Here is a 26,247-nt window from a genome sequence, read left to right as displayed (position 1 = left end):
AATTATCTTTTAATTTTCGTGGGTGTCAGTATATTTTGGTTATAACTGCTTTATTAAAAACTATATAGTAACAACACTTTCTTTATGCTTCGTGATTGGGCTTTCTACAGATAACGTTTTAATTGCTTCCCGTAAAGCCGAGAGTTTCTCCACCACAAGAGTGCGAGGATAGATGATAAGAGAGTGGTTTTAGTTACTTTCCACACATGCATCCTGTTTACTGCAGCCAACATCCTGGAGGTTGGTGGAAGAGGAGAACTTATCTGCTCTCACTTGATGCAACGTGATCTAAAGTCGTTTTGTTAACTTCCCATAACAAGTTTTTGGTAACTTTCCAAGAAAGGCGTATACGCAATATATGAAGATCTTGAAGTAGTGCTGTACAGTGTATATTCCAGTTTTCCCGCCACGCAAGAATAAGTACAGCCACACACGTGCCGTTTACACTTATGCAACTTTGTGGGTAACCATTTTAGAGACGGATTTGTTATTTAATGTGAAAATGTAGATGTTCCAGACATATATAACTAAAACAATTACCGTTAAATGTCGCGCCCAAAGACAGGTACGTCCGAAATGGTGACGGCAACCAACTTCGAACCCGTTATAACTTGGCTATGATCCTACCGTTTTAATTAATAAATACAAAACTCGTAGAGCGCAACCACGGAATATATATATATTTTTTTTTTTATTGCAATAAAAATTACGCGAACAACAGTACGGTTGCAGTAACAACATTAACAAACGGCTGCACCCCATTTCATAAAATGTGTGGAAGTAAGACCACGTATTTTGACTATTTGGTATTCAGTGGCTTGGATCCTTTCCACTTCATGAACAAAAACTTTTACTACGGGAATTTTCTCCTGCACTCTACATCGATAAATACAAAATCGATTACACAACAATAAGCAGTTTACAAGAACATCATTAACACCGAATAAAAAGTGTTTTACGTGAAAGCAAAATGGTACGGACCCTTGCGCAAATCCAGTTTTCAACTTTATACCAATAGTCTTTAACTTTTGGACAATTATAAAAAGCATGGATTATCGTTTCAGTTTCATCTCTACAGTAAACACAGCTGTCATTGTCTTTAAGTCCCAATTTAAATAGTAGTTCATTAGTTACGATGGCGTGGTTTTGTAGTTTTATTTGAAATGACCGTAATCTTGTTTCGACTGTGCAGAAATAATTTCTTAAATACACTTTCTCCCAATCTTCAATGTATCCCACTATTAAGGCCCATTTTTGTTGTGTTTTGGGGTTAGGATCTTTAAATGCGCCAGTTATTTCTCGGTAAATCGAGTTTGTTGCTTTAAGTTCTTTAACGCCATCTAGCAGTTTTGCTGCTTCAGCGGCATGATTCTCTATCTCGACATTACCCTTGTCCCAGCAACTGTCTGGTATAGATTTTATTAGTTCGTTATAACATTTATAATCGGTATTACTGTCTTTCACTTTGTATTTTTCGACAATTTCTGAATAGCTCATATAGTTACCCGCTTCATTGATTATTTGACAGTAGTTTATTATCCCCGCACTTGCAAACTCTTGGATGAAAAACGGATGAGAGCGACACTTAAGTTTTGCGTTTAACCATAAACATCTATTGCTAATAATTTTCTCGCCCAGCGCTCCACAGTTATAAATACGTTTAATCGTTAGTAAGGAAGTTCGTAGCGATCGGATAGGTATCATTCGTTTGAATTCGACGGACGTTTCACGTATAGTTGATAGTAATGTAGCCAGTAAGATTTCTGAATTAAAGTAACGGGATTCAATAAGTTTCCACGATGACTCATAAGCAGGATTTGTGAGAAATTTTAACCACTTGGACTGTAGGGCTAGAGTGTAAGCTTCAATGTCGATCATGCTTGCACCTCCCCGTTTTATCTCTTGGCACAGCGTTTTTCTTTTTATTCGTCCCCATTTTGATCCCCAAACGAACCGAAAAAATCTCGCGTTTAAGGGCTTTAGAATTTGTGTCGGGATTGGTATTGGAAGCACGCTTACCTTATATGTTAGTATCGGGATTATTAGAGATTTCACTACCGTAATCTTTCCAAGCATTGTAAGGGCTCTGCCTGACCAAATGTTTAGAAGAGTTGTAATCTCATTTAGCGGCTTTGTTAATGGGATTTTATTAAATTTTTATTGCTTTCATTTTGAATAGGAAATTCAATGCCTAAGTATTTCATATGATCTTGAGGCCACCTAAGTCCCTGGCCCGACATTGGCCTGCTTAAACACTTTCGTTTGCTACCGATGTGAAACGCTTGAGATTTTTGAAGGTTAATTGTGCAACCAGATTTAACCCCAAACCCATGTAAAATTTTAAAGATACTGTTAAAGCTTTTCTGCGTGCCGTCTGTAAATATAAGGGTGTCATCTGCAAAGAGCGATAATTTGATCTGATTGCCGTTGACTTCGATACCTTTAAAGTCCACTGCACGAATTTCTGCAGCTAACGTTTCAATGTCAAGAACAAAAAGTGAAGGAGATATTGGATCTCCTTGCCTACAACCTCTGCCAACCCTAAACAGGGGAGACACATGTCCGTTATTTGTTACTGCGCACCGCGGATTATTGTAAAAGATGTTGATCCATTTTTGTATATACTTCGGAAAACCCCATTTTTTTTACCATTTCATGAATATAGTTAAAGGTTAACGTGTCAAAAGCTTTAAAAAAGTCGAGGCTGACCACTGTTCCTGGGATGTTTTCTGAGTCGCAGTAGTCAATCACGTCAAACAGCAGTCTTATGTTATCACCAATGAAACGCCCTTTCATAAAACAATTTTGATTTGGATCTATTAGCTCAGGTAACGTAGACTTAATTCTTGAGTTAATTATTTTAAAAAATATTTTGTAATCAACGTTAAGGAGCGTGATGGGTCGGTAATTTGTCGCAAGCAACGGATCTTTACCTTCTTTCGGAATCAGTGTTATTACGCCTTCGGTCTGGGAATTCGACAACATGCCTTTAGCTTCAGTGCGTCGAATCGAGTCGATAAGGAATACTTTAATATCCGGCCAAAAGGTTTTGTAAAACTCTGCTGTGAGTCCGTCGTTCCCGGGCGTTTTATTATTAGGCATGGACGTTATAGTTGAGTGTATTTCTTCTACCCTTATAGGTTGCTCAAGATTGAGAGCGTCGTCATGGCTAAGTCTTGGTAGCGATAGCGAGTTTAAGTGATTGGCGATATCGGATATTGGTATCGGTTGCGGCCCTGGATCATATAGATTTTTATAGAAAGTACGGAGTTCATTAATTATTTCCAATTGGTCGGTTAGCACGATGTTTGACTTTTTAAGACGCCATATCGTTTTTTTCTCAGAGTTACGTTTTTCTAAGTTCAAAAAAAATTTGGAGCATTTTTCACCACTCTCTGCCCAGCGCACACGACTTCTTATTATAGCGCCATGTGTGCGATGTTCAATTAAACAATCCAATTCGTTACGCAGTTGTTGTCTACGCTCCAGAAGACTTTCTTCTGGGTTGGACCCAGCATCGGTGATTTCTGATTCTACAGAAGCTAGTTTATTTTCTAGTTTCGTCTGAGTCTTCTGTATCGATTTTTTATATTGTGCGCTTAGTTTGATGAATTCTCCACGAACCACACACTTTAGAGTGTCCCATCGAACATGAGCATTGACATGTCCGCGAGGATTGGTTGCGCCGAAGTCTCTGATTAGTTTTCGTATTTTGGTGACTAACGCTTCATCTTGTAGTAACGAGTTATTAAGTTTCCACAAACCCTTTCCCCTGTTGATAGGAGATAAGCGCAGGGACAGTATCACAAGACTGTGATCAGATCTAATGCTAGGACGAATAATTACTTAACTTTGGCACGAGTTGTTGGGATAGTAGGAACAAATCAATTCGACCGGCTGAATATGGATTAGATTGGTAGCGGGTAAATTGTTTAACTCCTTAGGGACGAGTAATGCAAATATGCATTTTGAAACAGGTCTTCACAAAAATGTTCATAATTTTTTTTATAGTTGGTAAAAGTTCTTACAGTTGGTTTTATTTGAAAGAGGAAGGAATTATCTACCAATATAACGTTTGAAAAAGGCATCATAGCATTTAAAAGTTTTTACCAAACTTGATTTGAAAACCCTAAAGTATTTTTTAAGAAGATAGTTCATATTCTGCCCAAAAATCAAGGTTTTAACGTCATTCTGTCCAATAAAAGCGATTTTATTTGATCTCTATGTTGCACTGGGGCTTCCCCGTCTAAGTTACCGGTTAAAAATGTGGTTTTGCGTAAAAACAGCTATGTCAGCTGTTTCTACAAGTTTTTTAGGTATTATGAAACAATTTTTACATAAAAAATGTTTTTGTGTGTATTATCTAACTTCATTTTGCTTCTACATGTTGTTTCTACCTTTAAATTCATAATAAAATGTTTTTGGCAAGTTTTGTTGGGATTTTAGCGAAAATGAGCTTTCAAAAAATGACGTCACCAGGTTATAAGTGACGTAATTGATCCCTTTGACATCACCAGTTCAAACAATCATTTTAGTTGGGTAGTAAACAAACCAGGAATCAACTTTGCAATAGATTCCTTATGTAATTTTTACCTAAAAACCCTAATTACACATAAATACAAGATTTCTGATGATGTCATTCAAAATTTAATGACGTCATCAAAAAAATCAAAATACAATCTTGTAGCAATTTTTCCAAAGAACAAAAGTCTAATTGGTCATTTTTCGCCAGCACAAACACCTGTGGCCCTAGGGAGCAATATGTGACAGTCGGTCAAAAATGGAAAATTTGTTAAAATATATCTCGTCCCCAAAGGGTTAACGTTACAGTTTTTTAATCGAAACGCGTCTTCTAGTCCAAGAGTTTGCATGTGCTCCAGGACAGTCTCTCGCACATTATGGTTCCTTTCGGCGTTTGGATTATGTCTATCTAAGTGCGGGTCAAGTGTAAGATTGAAATCGCCGCCTAAAATTATATCTGTGTTGGTTATGGTGCGAGAAACTGTTTGGAATAAATCTTCAAAAAATATCGGATTATCTCTGTTAGGGGCGTATATGTTTACCAGCAGCAGCGTTCGAGATTCTATTCGAATTTTAGCGGTTATATATCTTCCCTCTGGGTCTGCATTAGTGCTTTCCAAAGTGTAAGAAGTTTTTTTATCGCAAAGTATCGCCACCCCTCTACTTCTGTTTGACCCATTAGCCCAAAGAATTTGTCCTCCCCATTCCATTTCCCATAGCTTATTAGAAACTGCACTTCCATTTCCCATAGCTTATTAGAGACTAAAGGGCAGCTTGTATCTTCTACTTCCATTGACTCCAGAAACAGGTCATTTGAGCAACAAGTGCAAGCCACGACAAACTCCTGCGAGCAACCCCAACAGTGGTATGACGTAGCATTCTCTGTGGACAATCCTTCATTTTTGCACTTCAGACAGCTCACAGGGAGTTTTGTTTCACTAAGACTAACAGAGTGCATCTTTGCTTTGTTGCACTCTTCCGGGCTCGATAGTGGCCTTTTTGGTCTAGATTTCCCCGACTTGCTACTTGCCTCTATATTCTCAGCAAGTACTGTTTCTCTTGGATGATTTGCTGTAGGCATTACCTCGAGGCTTGGTGAGTCTCGATGTAGACTGCCGCGCACCTTCTCCTTGGGCGTAGATGTGACGTCACGCGGAAGAATATCGTTGACTGTAGGGCCAGTGAGTTGATCTTTATCATTTTTTTTGTTTCATGTTCTAATCTTGGGTAATCCTGTAGTCTTTTAGAGCAATCGGCTTGTTTGTGCCCAGGTTCTTTGCAATATTTGCAGGTTACTGTTTGCCCAGTGTAAGTTACGTAAAACTCCGTATTATTTATTGAGATATAACTTGGTATTGGGTGTTTCATCAGGTCCTCTTTTTTCATTACTGCTATTCTTATGCCGGTTTTCAGCCGATCTCTGTCGGTCCTTTGAACTATTTTATCTACTGATCCATAGTTATGTTGCAGAAATTCGGTTATTAAGAGGTCAGGAAATGGTACAGGTACCCATCCCAGGATGACAATAACATGATCCGATTCGTACAAGTGTACATTATAAAACTCTTCCCGTTTAGATAGTATTTCTCTGAGCTCTAGAACATTTTCTCTTGAGCTGCAAGTAACATCGATTTTTGTTCCTTTCATTTCAGCAATTCCCTGAATTTTCTTTCTTTCAAAGCCTATTTTCTTTAAGATATCAATCACTTCGTGTCTTTTGATTTGCTTTTCTGTTTTAAAACTCAGACAGTTGGGGCGTTTAAACATATTAATCTTTTGGGTGCTCACCACCCTAGCAAAGCTAGCTTTTTCGCTCATGTTACGAGAACCGTCCGCACGCTGCCGTGCACAACCAAGAATGTCATGATACTTCAACTGTACCTTATAACGATTTTTTGTAATTTTAGCGCCACCCATCGTATTTATTTTGAAAATAGCGAAACAACAAGGTGGCAGTATAGATATGTAAACATATGGTGACGCAGTAGCAAACTTTATATTGCGTACACAGATATCCCGTGGTTGCGCTCCACGAGTTTTGTATTTTTTAAATTATGAACCACAAGGCTGCATCGGCAAGCTGTGGGGGTGAATTTAGTATTACGTCGTCACCTTTTGCTAACGCATTTCCTTCAGCGCGAGGCGGTGCTTTGCGCGCATCACTTCCCGGTAATCACAACGTAAATGGATGATTGTGTCGAGTGCAAAGTACGTATTCAGCTTAGCAGCTAACAAGACAGCAGTCAGTGGCCATAAACGGCCATTTCACAAAAGCCGGTTTTAGATGCAATGTAATACCATTCTTAAGAGCGTGTTTTGTTTATTTGCTACATTTATTATAAGGCCAAGAGCAACAGACTTTGCCAAAAAATAACAGCAAAATTTATAGTAATAAATAGATTCAATTAAAAATGTTTATATATATCATGTACATTGTCCGCATACAGCAGAACAAAATCTATTTCACTTTTACATTAGTATGATATCGCACTAGAATTTATTTTGTATTTCTAAACTGACATTTATTTTATCACCTTTTGCTTTTTGTCTAGTCACAGAGAGTCTGTAAACAAAGTGTGTTAGTAATGCATACAAGATTGTCTGTGTATTTGTTTACATTATGAAATAGGGTTTATAATAAAGTTTGCTATACTCTTAATGGCTTGCATCTTATATTTCTACAACTTAAACATTTTATATAAATATAAATAATATTTAAGTCAGCATTGCACCTTTCGGGCAGTTAGATGTAAGGTGTTTATTTAACTACTTATGGTCTAGACTATGGACAGTGATTTAGGTTGTTTTATTTGTTCACATTTTTTAAAATGTAACTATTATTAAGCATGTTTTCTAGAACTTTTAAAATTAATTTTCAACATAATTGTCCGACTTCATTCCAAAAAATATACAGGGTATCAGTGAGGGGTAACAAGCATTTTAAAGTTTTTTTTTTTTTTTATTTTGTTTTTTTTTAAATACGTGCGACTGCAATTTACGGAGCAAACAAAAAAAGTTGGAATAAACGCAAATAGTTCTTAATTGTGGTTGTGGGTGTGAAGATTGCAGAATAACACTTTTTTAACTCAATTGCAAAAATAGGCAACAACTAGGGGGTAGGGTTTTCTAAATGGATTAGAATACCTAAAAAGTTTACATTGCTAGAAATCCTAAATCTTATTTTATCTACATTTAGTTTTATTTTATACACAAGATACTCGGAATGTTCAAACAGCAAACACCTAGAAAAAGGGTTAATGTTTGGCACCCCAATACTTACCCATTTATTTTGTATTTGTTTTTCCAGATTTTAACCTAGGTTTATTGTACTACCTGTTTTACATTTGAAAGACCAAGGGCATAGTACCCACAGTTAGTTCGGAAATGTCCGGGTTTTCTGGCACCGTCAATGTCAAAATCAATGAGGCTTCTGACCTGAGACCCACAGCCTTCAGTAAACGGTTGCCTGGGATCAATGTGTCAACTCTCGACACTTACGTTGAGATAAATATTGATGATCACATAATTGGAAAGACTCCAACGAAAGCAAAAACACTCTCCCCTATTTGGGAGGAGTCATTTTCCGACCAGGTGCGTTTGTATACTGATAATTATTCGGCTAGCAATTTCTATTAAAATCCGTCTACTATATCAGTTAAATTATAAACCATATCACTTCATCTGCATAAACGAACTATTAACTGTTCTCAGGTCGTGAATGCCGATGTTATAACTTTTCGAGTTTTCCACGATGCCTCTGTGGGCGCCGATGATTTTGTTGCTGATGCTCAACTTGCGTTACCTCAATTCTGTCAAGAACATAGGTCTGAATCGAAAGAGCTCTGGGTAGGATTGATATAAAATTATAATTATATATATATAATATATATATCTTGTAAATTAGGAGTCAATTATTTTTTTTGCTATCAGCACAATATTTGTCATGACTTTCCATTATCAGTATAATCATGTTTATTTATCAGATAAGCCAACTCATATTCACTTTTTTTAATAATAGTTTATTGGCTTATAAGGAATTGATAGTTTAACTGCAAGAATGCACAGTTTACAGTTATATATATATATCTTTTATTTTATTGTGTTATTGCATGCAGTTACTATAGTGCACTTACTATTTAGTACACTCACTTTTATAGCCTATGTATTTGCTATTAGTATAATGACCATTACCAAGCCTAAATCAAAATATATCTATAGTAGGGTAGGGGAAAACGGAACACTTTTAGCACATAATATCCCAATATTCTAATCTTGTTTTAAAAATTAACAATGATCTATGGAAGTTGTAAGGCTATGATTTTATAATTCTTTGAATGTTCTCTGTTTACTACCATATGGGACAAGAAAATGAAATAAAAAGGTGCCCCATCTTCCCCCACCCTACTATGTAATAAATATTTACAATTAAATTAAATAATATAATATCAAATAAAATGATGGCCCTTAGAGTTCCCACTGTTTACATATCACTTACATTCTCAGCTGGATCTTGAACCAACTGGCAGACTAAAAGTCACAATGAAACTCCACCAAGGTGGGCATTAATAATTTATTGTTTTCCATGACTATCGTTGTCTCAGTGAAACATTTTGTAAGGAATTGGCTGTTTTTTTTTAATGTAAGGTTATACTACAAAGATACTATCTTGTTCATGCATTGTGTAAAATTGTCTATTGATTTGGGTTATTGCATTAAATCAGTAGAGTATGACAAAATGTAAATAAGGTGTGTGAAGCTGTTTAATATTGTATATCTGGTTATATTGGCTCGAACTATGCTACTGTTTGTTTATAGTTGAGTGGTTGTGTTATGTTTACTGGTAGTTCAAGCTATGATGCTTTTAAATATTTATGATTGGTGCTGATCTAGTGAACAAAATTACAATTTAAATTAATAAAATATATATATAGGCTACTCTCAATTTTCAATTGCAATTACTTTTGATTAAAATGAAATACCCTGCTTATGTATAAAATTAATATAAGCTTTGCTAAGTATGTTGTATTGTTGTATACCCTGTCACAAACGTAAAGCAGACGTGTGGTAGTTCTCTGCACCAGACATGCAACCCACATTAGCGAAAGATTACTGACGGGCTCAGCTTGCCAATTATCCAACTTTTAATCTGCTGCGGGCACGTTCAATTTTTCATGCGCTGACGACCGAACATTGTGGTTAGTCTGGCATGTCTGGAATGCAAACACAACAAAAGCTGAATTATGTGTGCGCTGTTTTGTTAAGACAGCAACCAAGGGTGTAAAGTTGATAAGTATAGAGTTACCGTTAAAATTACACACTGTCCGGATATGTATTTCTGGATATTACTTGCCTTGGTTGGTAAAATCTTGATAAAACCAGTTATAGGAAAATTATATAATTATAAGGAAAACTTAGTTAGCTGTTTAATACAAAAATACTGTCTAATAAATTAGCAAAGTAGCAGTATTTTAAAAATCAAAACATGAATTATGGCTATATGGGTAAACCAACTGATATATTTTAAATTCATGTATTCTTTAAGCTGTACATTCTAAGACATTCCAAAACATTTTTATTTCATCTGGTTTATTTCTGCCCCATCTAAGATTGCCAATGCAATTAATGTCCAAAATCAATATTTTCTGGTTAGCGGCATAATGCCATTGGCATTTGTCTATAGTGCCAAGTGTTGTGAGCAGGTGAATGACTTTTCCTCTAAATTGCTTCCAGGGGCCAATGTCAATCACAAGTTTAAACTGAAGGAAAGAAAGCGTGGTAGACGTAATGCAGTCAGGCGGAGAATACACCGTGTTAGTGGTCACAAGTTTCTGGCCACCTACCTAAGGCAACCAACATTTTGTTCCCACTGCAAAGACTTCATATGGTGAGACCATCACAAATATTGGCTAATCATATATTCACTAACAAACACCTTTATCTTGGCACAGCTCATTTGAAAGTTAATAAATCTAAGTTCAAATATCCTTTGGGATCCAATTTTATTACGATTGACATTTTGCATTATAAAATACGATGTTTATTGGAGCCAAATTTGAGCATAAGTTGTATTGTATAAAAGACCATTTTAGGCATTTATTTCCAACCCAGAAAACATTGTTGATATTTTTTTTAAATGTCAAACACCAATATATATAGTACATTTTACAATATGGGTTTTACTTTTTCAACTGAATAAGTTTGTTACATAAAATTAGTTGGTCCACAAGTTTAACAATCAAGAAGCAATACTTAATGTAATACTTCATAACTCACTATTTAAAAATTAAATACCAACTTATATCAGCTTAAGACCATAATAGTTCATATCCCAAAGGTCTAATGTTGCATTTAAGGAAACTCAGTGGTTTCATTTATTTATAAATGCTTGCATGCTGTTAGTCATCCTTTATAATAGCTATAGCACCACAGGGATTTATGTTGCTATTTAGAGAATGTTGATGTTACATTGTGGATATTATTTCAGAAACTTTGTTTTTCTTAAGTTATTTCTTGCTTTTGTCACACTAGTTTTACCTATAATCAAACACTTAATTTGTGGTGTTTATTCTGGCAAATACAGCTGCAGAACCATTTTTCACACTGGTAATTTAAATTTCCCAAATTGAAAGTGTGAACCATTACCACATTCAGAACTTGTCTAATTCAGTTCCCAAGAGGTTTTACTAAATTAGAGAGGTCAGCGGGTCAATGGATTATGACCCTTTATCCGGTGATGTGGCCATAAATTGATCAAGATGAATCTTATGTTTGATGTTCACCGCTTGTGTTTTGTTTGATTAATTTTGCCACAGTTGTAGAGTGGCTGGCCTTCTATTCAGTACCAAATAGAAAGCATTCACCATCTGTTTGATGTGTGTTTTGTACCTATTGATACAAACCTGAAGCGAACAATATTGTTCTCATGTAAATGGTTACGCATACAGTATGGTTTGTTTGTAAAAACAAAATCTTTCCATTTAAACATATAAAATCTCCATAGTCCACTCATCAATTAATTGAACCTGTTACACTTTAAAACTAAGTGTGGGTGTGGTAGGGAGTAGTTACTGGTTGAATGAATGTAAGAAAAAACAAAAAAATCTGAAACATTTTTCACTGAATTGTTGTTATGGTTGAATGAATGTGAAAGGTAGCAGGGTGTGTACAAGTTGATGACCGCCACTTACAGCATTAAGGGTTAAATTCTTTGACATTGTTTCAAATGGTATATTGTTCCAGCTTTTAACCAAAAACTTAGCTAATTAAAATCGCATATACAGTATACTTCTGGATTAACCCCAACACACATACAAACATATTTATATACTATATAACCAATAGCTCTACACATATGTATACATTAATATTATGCTGCCAGTTAAAAAATAAGTTTCATATAATTTTTTTCAGGGGTTTGGTTGGAAAGCAAGGCTACCAGTGCCAAGGTATGATTAAAAGTTACAAACTTTTAGTTTTTGCATACTATCGCACAGTATTATGGTTTTTTCAATAAACTGGTTTACTATTTTTGATGTACAGCACTTTTTTATTCATATTACTTTAAGGGTCATTACTAATTTCAGATTGTGATAAGTCCATACTATTTTGTTAGCCTGATTAAAATCTTAACCACAGCTATAATATGTATCTTATAATTACAAATGGTATTTCAAAACCAAATGTAAATCCATTTTCTTACAAGTCTCAAAATAAATATTATATGTATTGTTTGTTCTGTGACCCTCTAATTTTGCCTCCGAATTTTTAATGCCAATTTTAGCTTTTGATCAATAATTTTATATTAATATGATAAAAGTATAAAACGTATGAAAGAAATCAGTTTTAATTAAGTTTAATATTTGTATTCAAGCAATTGCGAGTAGTACAGATAACATATCTATTTTGCATGTTCTCTAGTAGGTAACAACATAGGTGCCAGGCACTAACATTCCATTTTTTTGTATTGTTAAAAATGTGATTGTTAAAGTACCATGCACATGAGCGCTGAATTACAACACATGCATTTAATAGTGTGAACAACATGAACATTTTATATATAAGTGTATTATAGCTTATCGGCACAGTTTTACTGATAATCAGATCGTAAATATTGGTCAACCTCTAGTAGTTAGTATGTTAGTGGCTTAGTTAAAATGCCTTGTTTTATATTTCTAGTGAGCTACTTTACTGTAATAGTCGCAAGTAGTAGTCCATATATTGATGTGACAGAAAGTATGGCTGTAATTTATTTTTCAATTCAAGTCTTTTTGATTTTCAGCTTGCACCTGTGTGGTACACAAACGCTGCCATGAGCTTGTGCTTAAGAAATGCCCTGGATGCAAGACCGAAATACCGGTTTGTACATTTTCTTTTTGCTTCAGCCGGCTGCAGAATTGATTAATTGCCAGTTTGCTACAATCACAAGGGCTGAATTTAATTACTCGTTTGTGTTTCCGTTCTGATTGAAAGTAATCAAGGTTTTAATATGACTGCTGTTTTTAAATATGTTTTTTTTTAAAACGAACATTTTTTGTTGATTATTTTGTTAAGGATTAATTGAAAAAAAATATTAAAAATTCAATTTAAATTTACAATTGGAAAGTATGAAATATATATTTGTTTGTAAAATATAAAATACTTTATTAGGTTTTATTTTTTTATTAACAGAACTACATCAGCTTATTCTGAGTCTTTTTTCTTATCTATATTTTTTTGTTTTTTTGATATTTAAAACTTTAGGGGTAACTTTTAAGCCTATGTATATATACATTTTGTTGGTATAGGCCTACTAATTTTAAGGTGCATTTTTATATTAAAGTAGATAAGGTAACAGTTTTTACTTTAAATGAAGTCAAATTAAAGTAGTTCAAACCAGTCTTATCTGTTCATTTAATTAAATTTAAAAATATGTTATGTTAGAACCTTAAGCATATCACCAAAACCAGAGCCATAGAAATACCGAGTAGTCCAACCCATTGTTACGTAAAACACAAATTGAACGGCAATTTGGTTCCAAAATAACACAGTAGGTATAGGGAAAATGTATGTTTTTCGGTAAATTACAGAAAAACTTGGGCCTAAAAACAAATTTAAAGTTGAAAAATGTAAAAAACATGTGTTATTTGTTTTCTGTGTCAAAAAAACTCAAAAATTAGAATTAGAAGCGGTTGATTTACGACATTTTAGTCATTTAATGCGGCTAAATTTATACATTTTTTCTAAAAAATGTTTGGTAAGGTAAATAGAAGCTGTTTTACACCTTCCCACAATAGGAAAACACAAACAAAACTTAACAAGTTCGTTTAAACCCTTTGTCAAAGTCACCACTTTTGCTCTATTTTGGACACACATAGACGGCAGTTGGACTACTCGGTGTTTATACGACTCTGACCAAAACATACCAGCTTATTCACTTTAATTTCACCCCTTTATCCCTATTACATGCAACATGATAGGCTTAATGCTCCTGTACTGGTGTAGTTTATTTAAAGTCAGGTTATTTTACAATTTATTACATCTAAATGCCATAAATAGCATATAATCTATATAATCTGCATGCCACTGCCACCAAACATGCCACTACTGCAGACCACACAAGGCAGATGTGCTAAATGGAGTCTGCAGAGCATTTTATTCTACCATATGTTACTAGAAATATTTGTGTACCAACCTAGCTCAGATTACTGTTAATCAGTTTTTAATCAGTTGCACAACTAGGGATGCACATTACAGAATAATTAGGTATTCTAGGATATCCTAGAATACTTTATTTCGAATCTAGAATTCCGAATCTAGAATTTCGAATCTTTTTGTATTTATAGGAAAAAATAATTTTACCCACATAAGTCAGTTTATTGACTCTTTCATAGCAGCCTTGTTGGATCATGAGCTCTAAAATTATCAAAAATTGTACTATTGGGTAGTTTTTGCGTCATGAAACGTATAGCAGGCTATGAAAAGACGTTGCAAAACGTTTACTCTCGAAAGTCCCACAAACACAAAAATATTTTTTTTTTAATTATTAAATTTTAAAAATTGGTAATATAGTGTATGAGATGGCGTGTGATGACGTCATTAAACAGAATACCGAATCCCGTAATTAGATTCGAATACAAAAGGATTCGAATCTCATGGATTCGAAATTCTGGAATGTGCATCCCTATGCACAACCAACTTGTCCTATTAACAAAATCTGGTTTATAGTTTAAAAAGTGTGTAAGACTAGAATATAGATAAATGTCAAATTAATACTTTTAGCATGTTACCATCATTAATTAATTTATACATCTATAATTTTTGTCTTTTGGTTTGATTTTGTATTAGTTCTATTTCTTACACAGTTTGTTTTGTCAACTGTTTTTATCTAAACTACAACAGCTGTTTTTTCGTAGCTGAATGTTTGATGATGTTGTTTACAAATTAAAAAAGTTTGTTTACAAATTAAAAAAGTTTGTTTACAAATTAAAAAGTTTCTTTATGTGTCTTGTATGTAAAAAACTGTTGTTGTTTTACCTTATCACACACATCACACACTGAAATATGACTCATTTTAGGCATTTGGTTGACCTGTTTTGTTTGTTGTGGAAACTTGAACAAAATGTTATGTTACAGGAGAATCCATCGCTGGGTCGTATAAATTTCAATGTACCCCACAAGTTCCGCCCCCATAATTACCCATTTTTCACATTCTGTGACCACTGTGGCTCTCTTTTGTATGGTCTTTACTCACAAGGCATGCAATGCAAATGTGAGTACAATTTACACTTGCCTAACTTTTGCTGAGTCGTTAGCAGCGATGACATCACTAATGAGTCATAGTTTGTTAGAGGAAATATTAATTGGTGCATGGATTTAGTATGCCCACTCAAAATCTATTGCGCATTATAATTAAACGAACCAAGTTGCTAACTCGTTGTACTAGCAGTGAAAACACAAATAGCACGTAACTTTAATTATCATACGAACAGTTTTAGATGGTTTATTAATACTATACAAACACTTACATAAAATCTATAAATTGTTTATTTACATACGCACTTTTTAAATGACCATTATGTAGATCAACTATTAATAATGCACACAAAGGTACAACAAATTGGTGCAATTTAGGCAACAACAGCTTGAAAACCTTAATGAGATTTGTACCACAATGAAAAGTCATTTAAGTTAAGAAAAACTGTTGTATTTTTTGCACTGGATAAGCTAGAAAATGACTATTTTTTAACATTTAACCTATTTGCTATTATTCCAGCTTGCAAGCTAAATGTTCACAAACGTTGTGCAGCCAATATACCCAACTCTTGTGGTATAAACGAGAAGCAGTTAGCTGATATGTTAAAGGAAATAGGAAAACTTGGTATCAGCAACAGTTCCTCCAAGAAAGTAAGTTTCCTGAGCATTCTGCATACGAGTATTTAAAAACTAAACCCCCAAGTATCAGACACTATTTTTAAAAACTGTTTTTTTTTCTTGCAAAACTGCTCTATTTAATTTTAGGTAGTTTTTAATTTGTTTTTTTTTAAATAAAATTAATAATTTTGTTTAAGAAAAACTTAAAGCTGAAAAAGTTTGTTTTTTTACAATCACAAATAAAAATTAAATTGTTTTTTTTTTGTATGTATTGCAGTCATTCAGTAGCCAGACCTCACTTGTACAAGGCTCATCAGGTAAGCACTTGTTTTGACTTATTGTTTATTTATGTGTTGGTCTAACTGTGGCCAAGCTAGTTAGCTCATTAGAGCCATCTGCGCATGTTATTCAAAACTACATAACTAATTAAACAAGATATTTAAATCAGTTGTAAACCAGCGCATTAATAAGAGGAATGTGATTTTAAAACTGTTAAGGATTCACATCTGTTTGCAAACTAAATATTTCAAACCATTACGCAAACACATTGTACAAACTGATTGTTAATTACTGTTACGTGACACTCCCTAAACCATTCCATGGCACACCTGTTTATAAAACTTGATTTATTATCTTTTCAAGTTTGTTTTGGCATTCCTACTCAATAATATTACACTAAAATCTGGTTTTCATCAAGACGTGTATGAAAAACAGTCTTTCATGTGTTAAAAGCATTTATGATTAAACAGACTGTAAAAAGAGAGAAATAAAGCACACGTGGACATACTGTACATTATTATACAGCTGGCACTATTTAAGCTTACATTATAATCAAATAATTTTACCAAAAGACAGTCATTAAAATATGCTTATAGCTAAAAACATAAATAGAATTAAATGGTTAGTAAAAAAAGTATTACACTAAAAATAGTGTGCATAAATTTACAACTCTAAAGTATTATAGTTCCAATTTTAGCAGCAAATTATGGACTTGGGATATAATATAAACTAAATTAAATGTAACATTCAATACCACCACAATCACCATGTTTTAGCACAAATGGGGAATTAGAAATTGTAAGAAATAAATGAGAAATTGTAAAAAATGGTTTCAGCCATTGTCAGTTTAATGTTAAATGACCTTAAAAGTAGTTTTGTTACTTAGTTACACATTAGAACATGACGTTATCAAATTAACCATGACCAAACCCATCAGTGACACTGCAGCACGCTCGGTACATAAAATCTTCTTTAAAATTTAATAAACTTATGCACTCATGTTTGTCGCATGTATCACACATCATATAGGTGTTGCTTAGGGAATGCTAAATACACAAGGGATCATTGTCCCTTGGTTATGCAAAGTGACCTGCGCTGAAATATTTATCACAATGTATGGCTTAATCAAAAATCAATACAACTTAATTGCCTTCTATAATGAATAGGGTAGACTCTTAGCGTGTTGACAGATGTTTCACACTTCAAAATATTGATGGTTCACATTCAATACAATGTTATTAGCAGGGTTTAAAAATAAAATGTAAAACGTTTTTTGTTGGTTTTGCTGCCTGTTTTTGCATGAAGTAAATATGTTTTTAAAAAAATTCACTTTTTTTTACCTTTAGTTAAAACTATGTGCATGTAAAAAGTCTCAAACACATTTTAGCTATAATGGGTGCTCACTGCTCACCAAGATAAAATTAGAATGTCAAGCTTCTGAACAGAACACAAAACAGACAACAAATAATTTTAAGTCATGTTATTGTATAACTATGGAACTGCCTGTACAAAAGTTAATTACTGTTCTAACTGAAAGTAAGTTTAGTCTAAAACTTTCTATCTATTTTAAACTTTACAATTTAAAGTTTTAATTTAGAATAAAATCTAACTTTTTTGTGACACTCAGACAGCAGTTTGCTACTGCATGTACTTCTAGTGCCCCTCTTTACAAATGCTTACTTTATAATTTTTTTAGCATAAACCATTTTCCTGACGATATTTTAAAATACAAAAATTGTGATACAGATTCAAGTAATGGTTCCATAATGAAACAAAGACTGTCAGCTACAAATAGTGATCCAAGCAAGAAGAATGTCAAACTTACAGATTTCCTTTTTATTAAAGTTCTTGGAAAAGGAAGCTTTGGAAAGGTACTCACTTGTTTGTGTAATAGATTACGACTCTTGCCTATGCCATATATTTGTTGTTTTTTTTGGCGCTTATGTAAAAGTATCTCATTCTTTAGGTACTTGTTTGGAAACAGTTGAATTATTAAAAATCATAGATAAATAATACTGCACTGTTTGTAGGCCATTTAGGTTATAACCATATTTGTAAAATACTTGACCATCGAGTAAAAAGCAGAAGTATATGTTTGTCATATATACCTAAAGTTGTAAAAAAGTACTTTTTAAACTAATTTTAAACATATATATTTCTAATCTTTGAAATGTTTTTTTTTGTTCCGATTTATATTATACTGTTGGAAGTTTTAACTGCGAAAATTGAGTCATGGGGGTGCCAGAATTCACATAATGAGTGACTGCAAAAGTTCAAACGTGGTAGCTTTAAAGTTACCCTGGATTTTGTTACACAACTATTTAAACACCGCAAGATTATACATCATAAAAGTTACTGTAATTTTAAAACAACGTTTTTAAAAATAATAAACATGTCAGAAATACTGCAAGTGCTTGATGTGATGAGTAGTGAAGCTTGAAAAAAGCTGCATATTTATTTTGGAAAACTTAGCAACAAATAAAAAATAGCCATGTAACTGTTCAATATTACATATAGTAGGGAAGGGGAAGAACGGACACCTTTTCATACTATTTCCTCATCCCATTTGGTAGTAAACATAGAACATTCAAAGAAGTATAAAACTGTATCCTCATGATTTCCATAGACTGTTGCTAAATGTTTGAAACACGATTATGATGTTTGACTAATATGTTCCTAAAGTGTCCCCCCTCCCACCCTACTATATATACTTCTTCTGTCCACATACATTTCAAACACACCATTCCTCCTTTCAGGTCATGCTGGCTGAACACAGAGTCACGAAAGAAATTTTTGCCGTCAAAGTCTTAAAGAAAGATGTGATAAGCGCAGAGGATGATGTAGATTGCACGATGACAGAGAAGAGAGTTCTTGCTCTCGAACATCCTTTTCTAACTTCTCTTCATTCTTGTTTTCAAAACAGAGTAAGTTTTTGTTAAAAAATTAATTTGTTTAAATAAACATATTTTTATTAAATTTAAAACTTTTTTAGTTTTGTTCTAAAATTTGATTAGTTTTTGGTGTAAAAAATAAAATTTAAGCTTTGGTGAAAGGGTAGTTGCCCTATTGAAGTTTAATGGAACATTTTGAGATTCTGTTACTTTTTGTTTTGGAAAAGCTCTATTTTTTACAATTTTATACTGCTAAAAATAAGTAAAATTGGCTAAAAATAAGTTAACTAAGTAAAACAAGATTTCAAAAAAAAAAAATTTGGAAGAATGTTATTTAAAGTAAAGCTTGAGATTTGAATATCCTATATACGTGCATCACATTAGCTGGCAGCAAGAATCACTTCTGTAAAAACAGTTTGAGTATCTCGGTTTATTGATTTTAAATGAAATAAACATCCACACATTACAGGAGAAAGAATTTTATTGCACTTTAACAAACGTAATCTCTTTTCATTTCCTGGTATTTGCGCTTAGCTTTTTCCAATAATTTGAACTGTCAGTTTGAAATTACATTTTGCATCAGAATGTCGATAGCAATTTGACATTTCTGTTGCAGCATAAAAAGGTAACAAGCTTGAATGCTTACACTACAGTCTACACCATTCAGTTTAAGAAAATCTTGGGTCAATTTTTAAAATAACTTTTACTGTAAACTACTGTATGCTTAATATCTTAATTTTTTGACTTTTTTGCAGTAAAAGCGTGCCTTGCCAGGACCTGCACCCCACAATCTTACAAAAATAAAAAAAAAATATTTTTTAAAAGCTTAAAATAGTTCTAAGAGCATTTTTCGAAATATTTGAAAAACGAGAAACTTTTTCTAAATAATCCTAGGAGACTTTTTCAAATTATTTTCCAATTTTTTTTTAATATTTGTAGGAGCGTTTGTTCTTTATCATGGAGTATGTGAACGGAGGTGACTTGATGTTTCAAATCCAAAAGTCACGGAAGTTTTCAGAGGAAAGATCACGATTTTACGCAGCTGAAGTTATCTTGGCTCTCATGTTTCTGCACAAACATGGAATCGTATACAGGTTAGCAATGTGTAATGATGCCTTATATGTTTTAGGGGTCATACAATAGCTGTTATTGCATGTGGAAATTTATATATTGGGCAACACTGCACTCATAACTGTAGGCTTTCATGTTTTTTTATTAATAATATATTAAGTTCACTTTTTATTGTAATAAATTTTTATGTAATAAATTCCGCGATCTGGTCTTCATAGAGTTGAACGATTCTTCTGTAAAGAAATACAGAAAGGATCTGGTGCTTTGAAAATGTAACAGTCAAAATGTTGTACAGTTTTGTAGCACTAGATTTTCTCTTTTTTGTATAGTAGAATGGGGGGAGATGGGACATCTTTTCACTCTATTATCTCATCCCCTTTGGTAGTAAACAAAGAACATTCAAAGAATAATAAAACCGCACCCTAACGACTCCCATAGCCTGGTATTATTTGTTTAAAATACCATCAGGATATTGGAATATTATACGTGCTAAAGGTGTCCCGTCTTCCCCCAGCCAACTATATGTTACTATTTACATTTAAAATTACTTCCTAGGTTTATACTTGTGGTTATTAAACCCAACTTTGCTTTATGCCTAACTCTTTATTTCATATATTATATAGTATTGTCATAGTGGGTACTCAAAATTGAATGTAGCAGCTTTGAGTCTCAATACAAGACCTAAAGCATAATAAAATCACAGTAAAATAAACACAATACAGCAGTTTCCACAAAGATGTTCTTCGCGCAGGGACATCAAACTTGATAACATACTTCTCGACCAAGAAGGCCACTGTAAACTTGCCGACTTTGGAATGTGTAGGGAAGGTGTCAAAGATGGTAATCTCGCCATGACATTCTGTGGCACGCCAGATTACATCGCGCCGGAGGTTGGTGGTTTGTTTTTGTCATTTTGTGGTGGGTTTGACAGAAAGTACAAATTCAATGCAGAATATGAAACCACAGGTTTTCATGGCCATGGTAGCAGAGCAAATGGTGTAAAGGTGAAATGTTAAGGTGATTAATGAGTGAGGGTGTTATAGTGAGTTTGTGGTAAATTATGTTAATGAATTTGGTGGTAAACAATTTGGAAAAAAAACGAGAATAAAAAATGAAAAAATAAATGAAACTAAACGAACAGGCAGCATACATGCATATCTTTTTCAGTAGAGTTGAACTTCACATGGAAAAAGGAAAAAACATTCAATTCAAAAAGATCTACACACCATTTACAAAAATGACCTCATTAACCCTTTTTGTTAGTTTAATAAAGTTAATAATACATAGGGTGCTTAATTATTAGTGAGGTTGTGGTTACACTCAAATGTATTGACATTATCCATCGTCTGTTTAAATTACAAATATCCAATGTTTACCTATTTGTATCTGTAATGGTTTTGAATATAACGGGCTGAGAATCATTTTAAATTGAGGTTTTTTTCATTTTATATACTGGGTAAAACAGTAATAAAGTATTCTATAAAAAAATTAATGGTTTTTAAAACTAACATTTATTTATAGTAAGTTTAAAATTATAATCTTTATAAAAAGCAGAATTTTACAGTTAAGTCTATAGTTATAGCCATGAATCATGACATCAGTTCAGTGGTTGGATTTTCTTGTCATAATTTTTTAGTTATTAAGTTTTAGTTATTATAGCATTGATACTTTTTGAAAAAATAAAATTTAAGTGTATTCATTTTTGCCTCTTAGATTTATTTTTATGAGAATGTGTGCAAACGCATCAAACTTTAATAATTTTTTGGGGTCATATATATTTAAGTGCGTTTTTATAAAATAATATACATATATAATTTTGATGGTATATTAATTTAAAAATTTCTTAAAACTTGATCAGTTTATAGACACTTCACTATATCGGTAAAAGTATAACCACCAACAAAGTGTATAGCGATATACCACCAACGTATATTTAAAATTTATAAACTTAATGGGAAATTAACCAAATAAAAGATGAGTGTAGTGAGTCCAAAGCTATTATACCCACTGGGCCTGTTTTAAATGTTTTATTGGCTCTAGTAATGTATTAAGTCATTAAACTGTTGATCACTTACAACTTGCGTGTACTTAACTCACTGTTACATAAGACACTTACAATAAATAGAACTGTTGTGGTTCATACAAAGGAAATAAATCATATTTTTTATCAGAGTTCAGAAGAAAAAATGCTAACATACTTGTCAGTTGTACAACTTCGTAATATAGTAGGGTGGGGGATAATATCCAAATATCCTGATTTTTAACAATGTTCTATGGGAGTCATGAAGATATGGTTTATACAGTGTCCCATCTTGCCCCACCCTACTATATATATATGTATAATGTATGTTCTTCTTTTAGCTCGAACATATTTTGGGATGCTGTAACTATAAAAAACAGAAGTATTAAAACATATACAAAGCTTCTTAATACGGGTCACACTACCTTTAAAATGATAATCGTGGTTCATCAGCTTTCACAAGCCGTAAAACTCACCTGAAAAATCTGTGCCCGATAAATTCCTGCAAACCCGTGAGTGGCAAATTCCACCAACCAACCTTACCTACATATTCCATATACCAATGTCATTGGCAATCAACATACTTCAATTACCCTGTCAAAAACTCTGGCAAAATGACAAAGTGAATTTCAAGTCCAAATCCCAGAAAATTAAATTCTTGTTTATACATGAATCTACAATACCCAAGAATTTGCATTAACTTGAATTCTGGCAAAATGACACATTAAACTTCAAGGTCGAAATACCCAAACATTAATTTTTTACTTACACCTAAATCTTACCATCCACAGATTTTGCATTAACTTGAATTCTGGCAAAATGACACATTAAATTTCAGGATCCAAAATTTCCGAAAAATAAATTCTTACATAAAACTTCCATCCACAGATTTTGCAAGAACTTGACTATGGAGTGTCAGTTGACTGGTGGGCACTTGGTGTGCTCATGTACGAGATGCTGGCTGGCCAACCACCTTTTGAAGCTGACAATGAGGATGATCTGTTTGAATCTATCATGAACGATGAGGTCTTATACCCAGTGTGGCTCACCAAAAATGCAGTTAATATACTGGAAATGGTATTGACTATAAAACTAACTCATTTGTACACTTGTAAACTAGTTTTAAGAAAAGCGTTGTCTAATTTTTATTACATTTAGAATTTTTTTTTTTCTGATTGATGTTGAAACATAAATTATTTTTGATTTCAAGTTTAATCTATGAAATCTTGATTTAGCAGCATTTTTAGGCAATTAGTAAAAGTGTCTTTCTTAGTAGATAATATAGGAAAATGTATAAAGTTTTTAGTACTAGTAGGAGTTTTGAAACATACCCCTGTTGAATTATAATATTTTATATAATTTTATTCAATCATCCAGCAAGTAACAGACATGGTCATTTTTAAGGGTCTGGATATGAAACAGAACCAATGTGGCAAAACAACTGTAGTTATCCTGCTACATCAGGATTAGGGATGCACATTGCAGAATAATTAGGTATTCTAGGATATCCTAGAATACTGTATTTCGAATCTAGAATTTCGAATCTTTTTATATTTATAAGAAAAAATAATTTTACACATATAAGTCAGTTTATTGACTCTTTAATTGCAGCCTTGTTGGATCATGAGCTGTAAAATGATCAAAAATTGTACTATTGGGTAGTTTTTGCGTCATGAAACGTATAGCAGACTATAAAAAGACGTAGCGAGACAAAATTTTTTTTTTAATTATTAAGTTTAAAAAATTGTTGTTATAATTTATTAGATGACTTGTAATGACGTCATTAAACCGAATACCGAATCCCGTAATTAAATTCGAATACATAAGGATTCGAATCTCATGAATTCGAAATTCTGTAATGTGCATCCCTAATCAGGATAAATAAGTTACATTCATTTAAATTAAAAGTGGATAAATGAGTTACATTTATTTAAATTAGAAACGGATAAATAAGTTACATTTATTTAAATTAAAAGTGGATAAATGAGTTACATTTATTTAAATTAGAAACGGATAAATAAGTTACATTTATTTAAATTGAAAATGAATAAACAAGTTGCATTCATTTAAACTAGGAATGTTCGTATTGAAAAAAAAATTTTAAACTGATTTTAACGATAAAATGTACTTTAGTTCATGACGAAGAAACCGGCTCGTAGGTTAGGATGCGGGAGTGGAGGAGAGGGAGCGATACTTCATCATCCGTTCTTTGAATCTGTTGATTGGAAATCACTCGAAGAGAAAAAAGTTGAACCTCCATTTAAACCTTCAGTGGTAAGTTTAGTATTAGATTAGTATTAGATTGGTTAATATATAGTAGGGTGGGGGAAGATGAAACACCTTTTTAATCTATTTTCTGGACCCATTTGGTAGTAAACATAGGAAATTCAAAAAATTATAAAACCATATCCTCACAGGTCACAGCTCCTATAGGTCGTTGTTAATTGTTTAAAACACGATCAGGATATTTAGATATTAAGTGCTAATGGATTAATAAGGATTTTAAACCCAATCTGATTTTATAAGTCAATATTTCTCAACCACTGGATAAAAGTAACCTAAAGTGGTTCAATATTTGATTTGTTGTGTCAGCTGGGTGTATTTTTTTTTATTACATATTACAATAATTACAATAAATTGTAAATTAATTTTGGATTACCTGCTTAATATTTGGGTTGCTCTAAAAAAGGCTGAAAATCATTTCCTTGGTGTTCTGACATGCCGAACTGTATGTGCTCACCCATATAGAATATGGTATATGCTACATAATGTTAGTGCTTCCATAGATAGGTGGACCTGGATTTCTTAAATTGTTCTAAGAATTTTGAACTTGTGTGCCAAAACTTTTACAAAAAGTCTCTAAGTGTGCTGGGACCATAAAGGGACTTTGCTTCATAGACTATTATACCAAACTCAAACTCTGTTTACTTCTTCCTTACTGTTTGTTTATTTTAAATATATTTAACTGCTGTTTAGTTGGCAATTTTAACAATTTTTTAATTTTAACAAAATTTTATCAGTAAACATTTATTGTTTGACAGAAAAACATCTACGACACGACCAACTTTGATTCCGATTTTACGCGAATGTCGCCACGATTCACTCCGATACCTTCGCAATCTCTTGCAGCGATAAATCAATCAGAGTTCCGTGGATTTTCCTTCGTCAACTCTGCTTACTCCGGTTCAATCAAGAGCAAACCAGCCACGTCACCCAGCGTGCAGTCCACGTCAAGTGTGCCATCAACTGATCTTTGAAGTTTTTCCTCCCGCCCAAATCTTCGCGATGAGATTACAGACGTCAACAGACCGTGACAATTTCTTCACTGCCTTCTGCAGTTGCACACATGCTTGTTGCCGAAAAATGCAAACTGCAGCATTAGGTAACCAGAAATGGCTTCGGCAGTCTTCAAGGCCGACGACTGTGGTACCTTACCCATTTTTATCGTCGTTACCTTTCCTGCACTTATCGTTTTGTTTACTACAAGTTTCAATGCACCATAAACGCCAATGGCTCATCTGAGGTCGCAGTCAAATCAAATGCAAAACCAGCTGTGACTGTTTCGGACGGTGCAACCCAGACCCCAAGCTAGAACCACTGTTCGTTTTTGCGACCTCTGCGCGCATGGATTTTTTCTTACTTGGTTTAAATCATCAATTGCTGCTGTTGATAAAATCACAAATGAAATGCATGCATCATTGTTTCTATTTCAACCCATCATGTACTTTGCATGTTTTCCTTTACTTTGCTGATCAGTCAGTGAAAAAACGTTTTTGTATCACACCGAATGCCTACAATTGTTGGTAATTCCCTCCTATAATCATGTTATTGTCAAAAAGATATTTCTCACCAGGTTTAATTTCTCAATTTACTGATCAAATGCAACTGTGCTGTTGTGATTTTGTTTATTTGATCAGAAATCCCCTCTTTGTTGTTTTATTGTTTTTTTTTGTTCCGAGAACTGGCAAGCTACTTTTACTCGCCCGTTTTTAATGTCAATTAATATTAGATAGTTTTTGTATCCCCAATAATGGGTAAGTGTACAGAATTAACAATTGATTCTTCTTGTTTTGGCTAATAAAAGGCTATCTCCAGTTATGTCAAATGCAGCAGCTT

At 33.3% G+C, this 26,247-nt stretch overlaps 1 protein-coding gene and 1 pseudogene across 1 annotated transcript; one reads left to right on the top strand and one right to left on the bottom strand.

The window, feature by feature from the left end:
- Positions 1 to 3,931: 3,931 nt before the first annotated feature.
- Positions 3,932 to 6,389, bottom strand: LOC149729622 (uncharacterized; annotated as a pseudogene).
- A 1,212-nt stretch (positions 6,390 to 7,601) lies between these two features.
- LOC149729621 (protein kinase C-like 1B) lies at positions 7,602 to 26,236 on the top strand. Its single transcript, XM_089887077.1, has 16 exons — positions 7,602 to 8,112; positions 8,233 to 8,367; positions 9,025 to 9,076; positions 10,252 to 10,405; positions 11,932 to 11,966; positions 12,800 to 12,876; positions 15,133 to 15,268; positions 15,773 to 15,903; positions 16,148 to 16,187; positions 17,896 to 18,020; positions 18,906 to 19,073; positions 19,980 to 20,134; positions 20,863 to 21,001; positions 23,020 to 23,208; positions 24,265 to 24,405; positions 25,173 to 26,236. The coding sequence occupies exons 1-16, from the start codon at positions 7,906 to 7,908 to the stop codon at positions 25,386 to 25,388; spliced, it is 2,100 nt and encodes a 699-aa protein (XP_089743203.1). The 5' UTR covers positions 7,602 to 7,905; the 3' UTR covers positions 25,389 to 26,236.
- Positions 26,237 to 26,247: the final 11 nt, after the last annotated feature.

The sequence above is a fragment of the Ciona robusta genome, chromosome 10, assembly GCF_009617815.1.
Source record: "Ciona robusta chromosome 10, ASM961781v2".
Lineage (NCBI taxonomy): Eukaryota > Metazoa > Chordata > Ascidiacea > Phlebobranchia > Cionidae > Ciona > Ciona robusta.
Note: the sequence above shows the minus strand (reverse complement) of the source record. Positions and strands in the feature narration are given on the sequence as shown.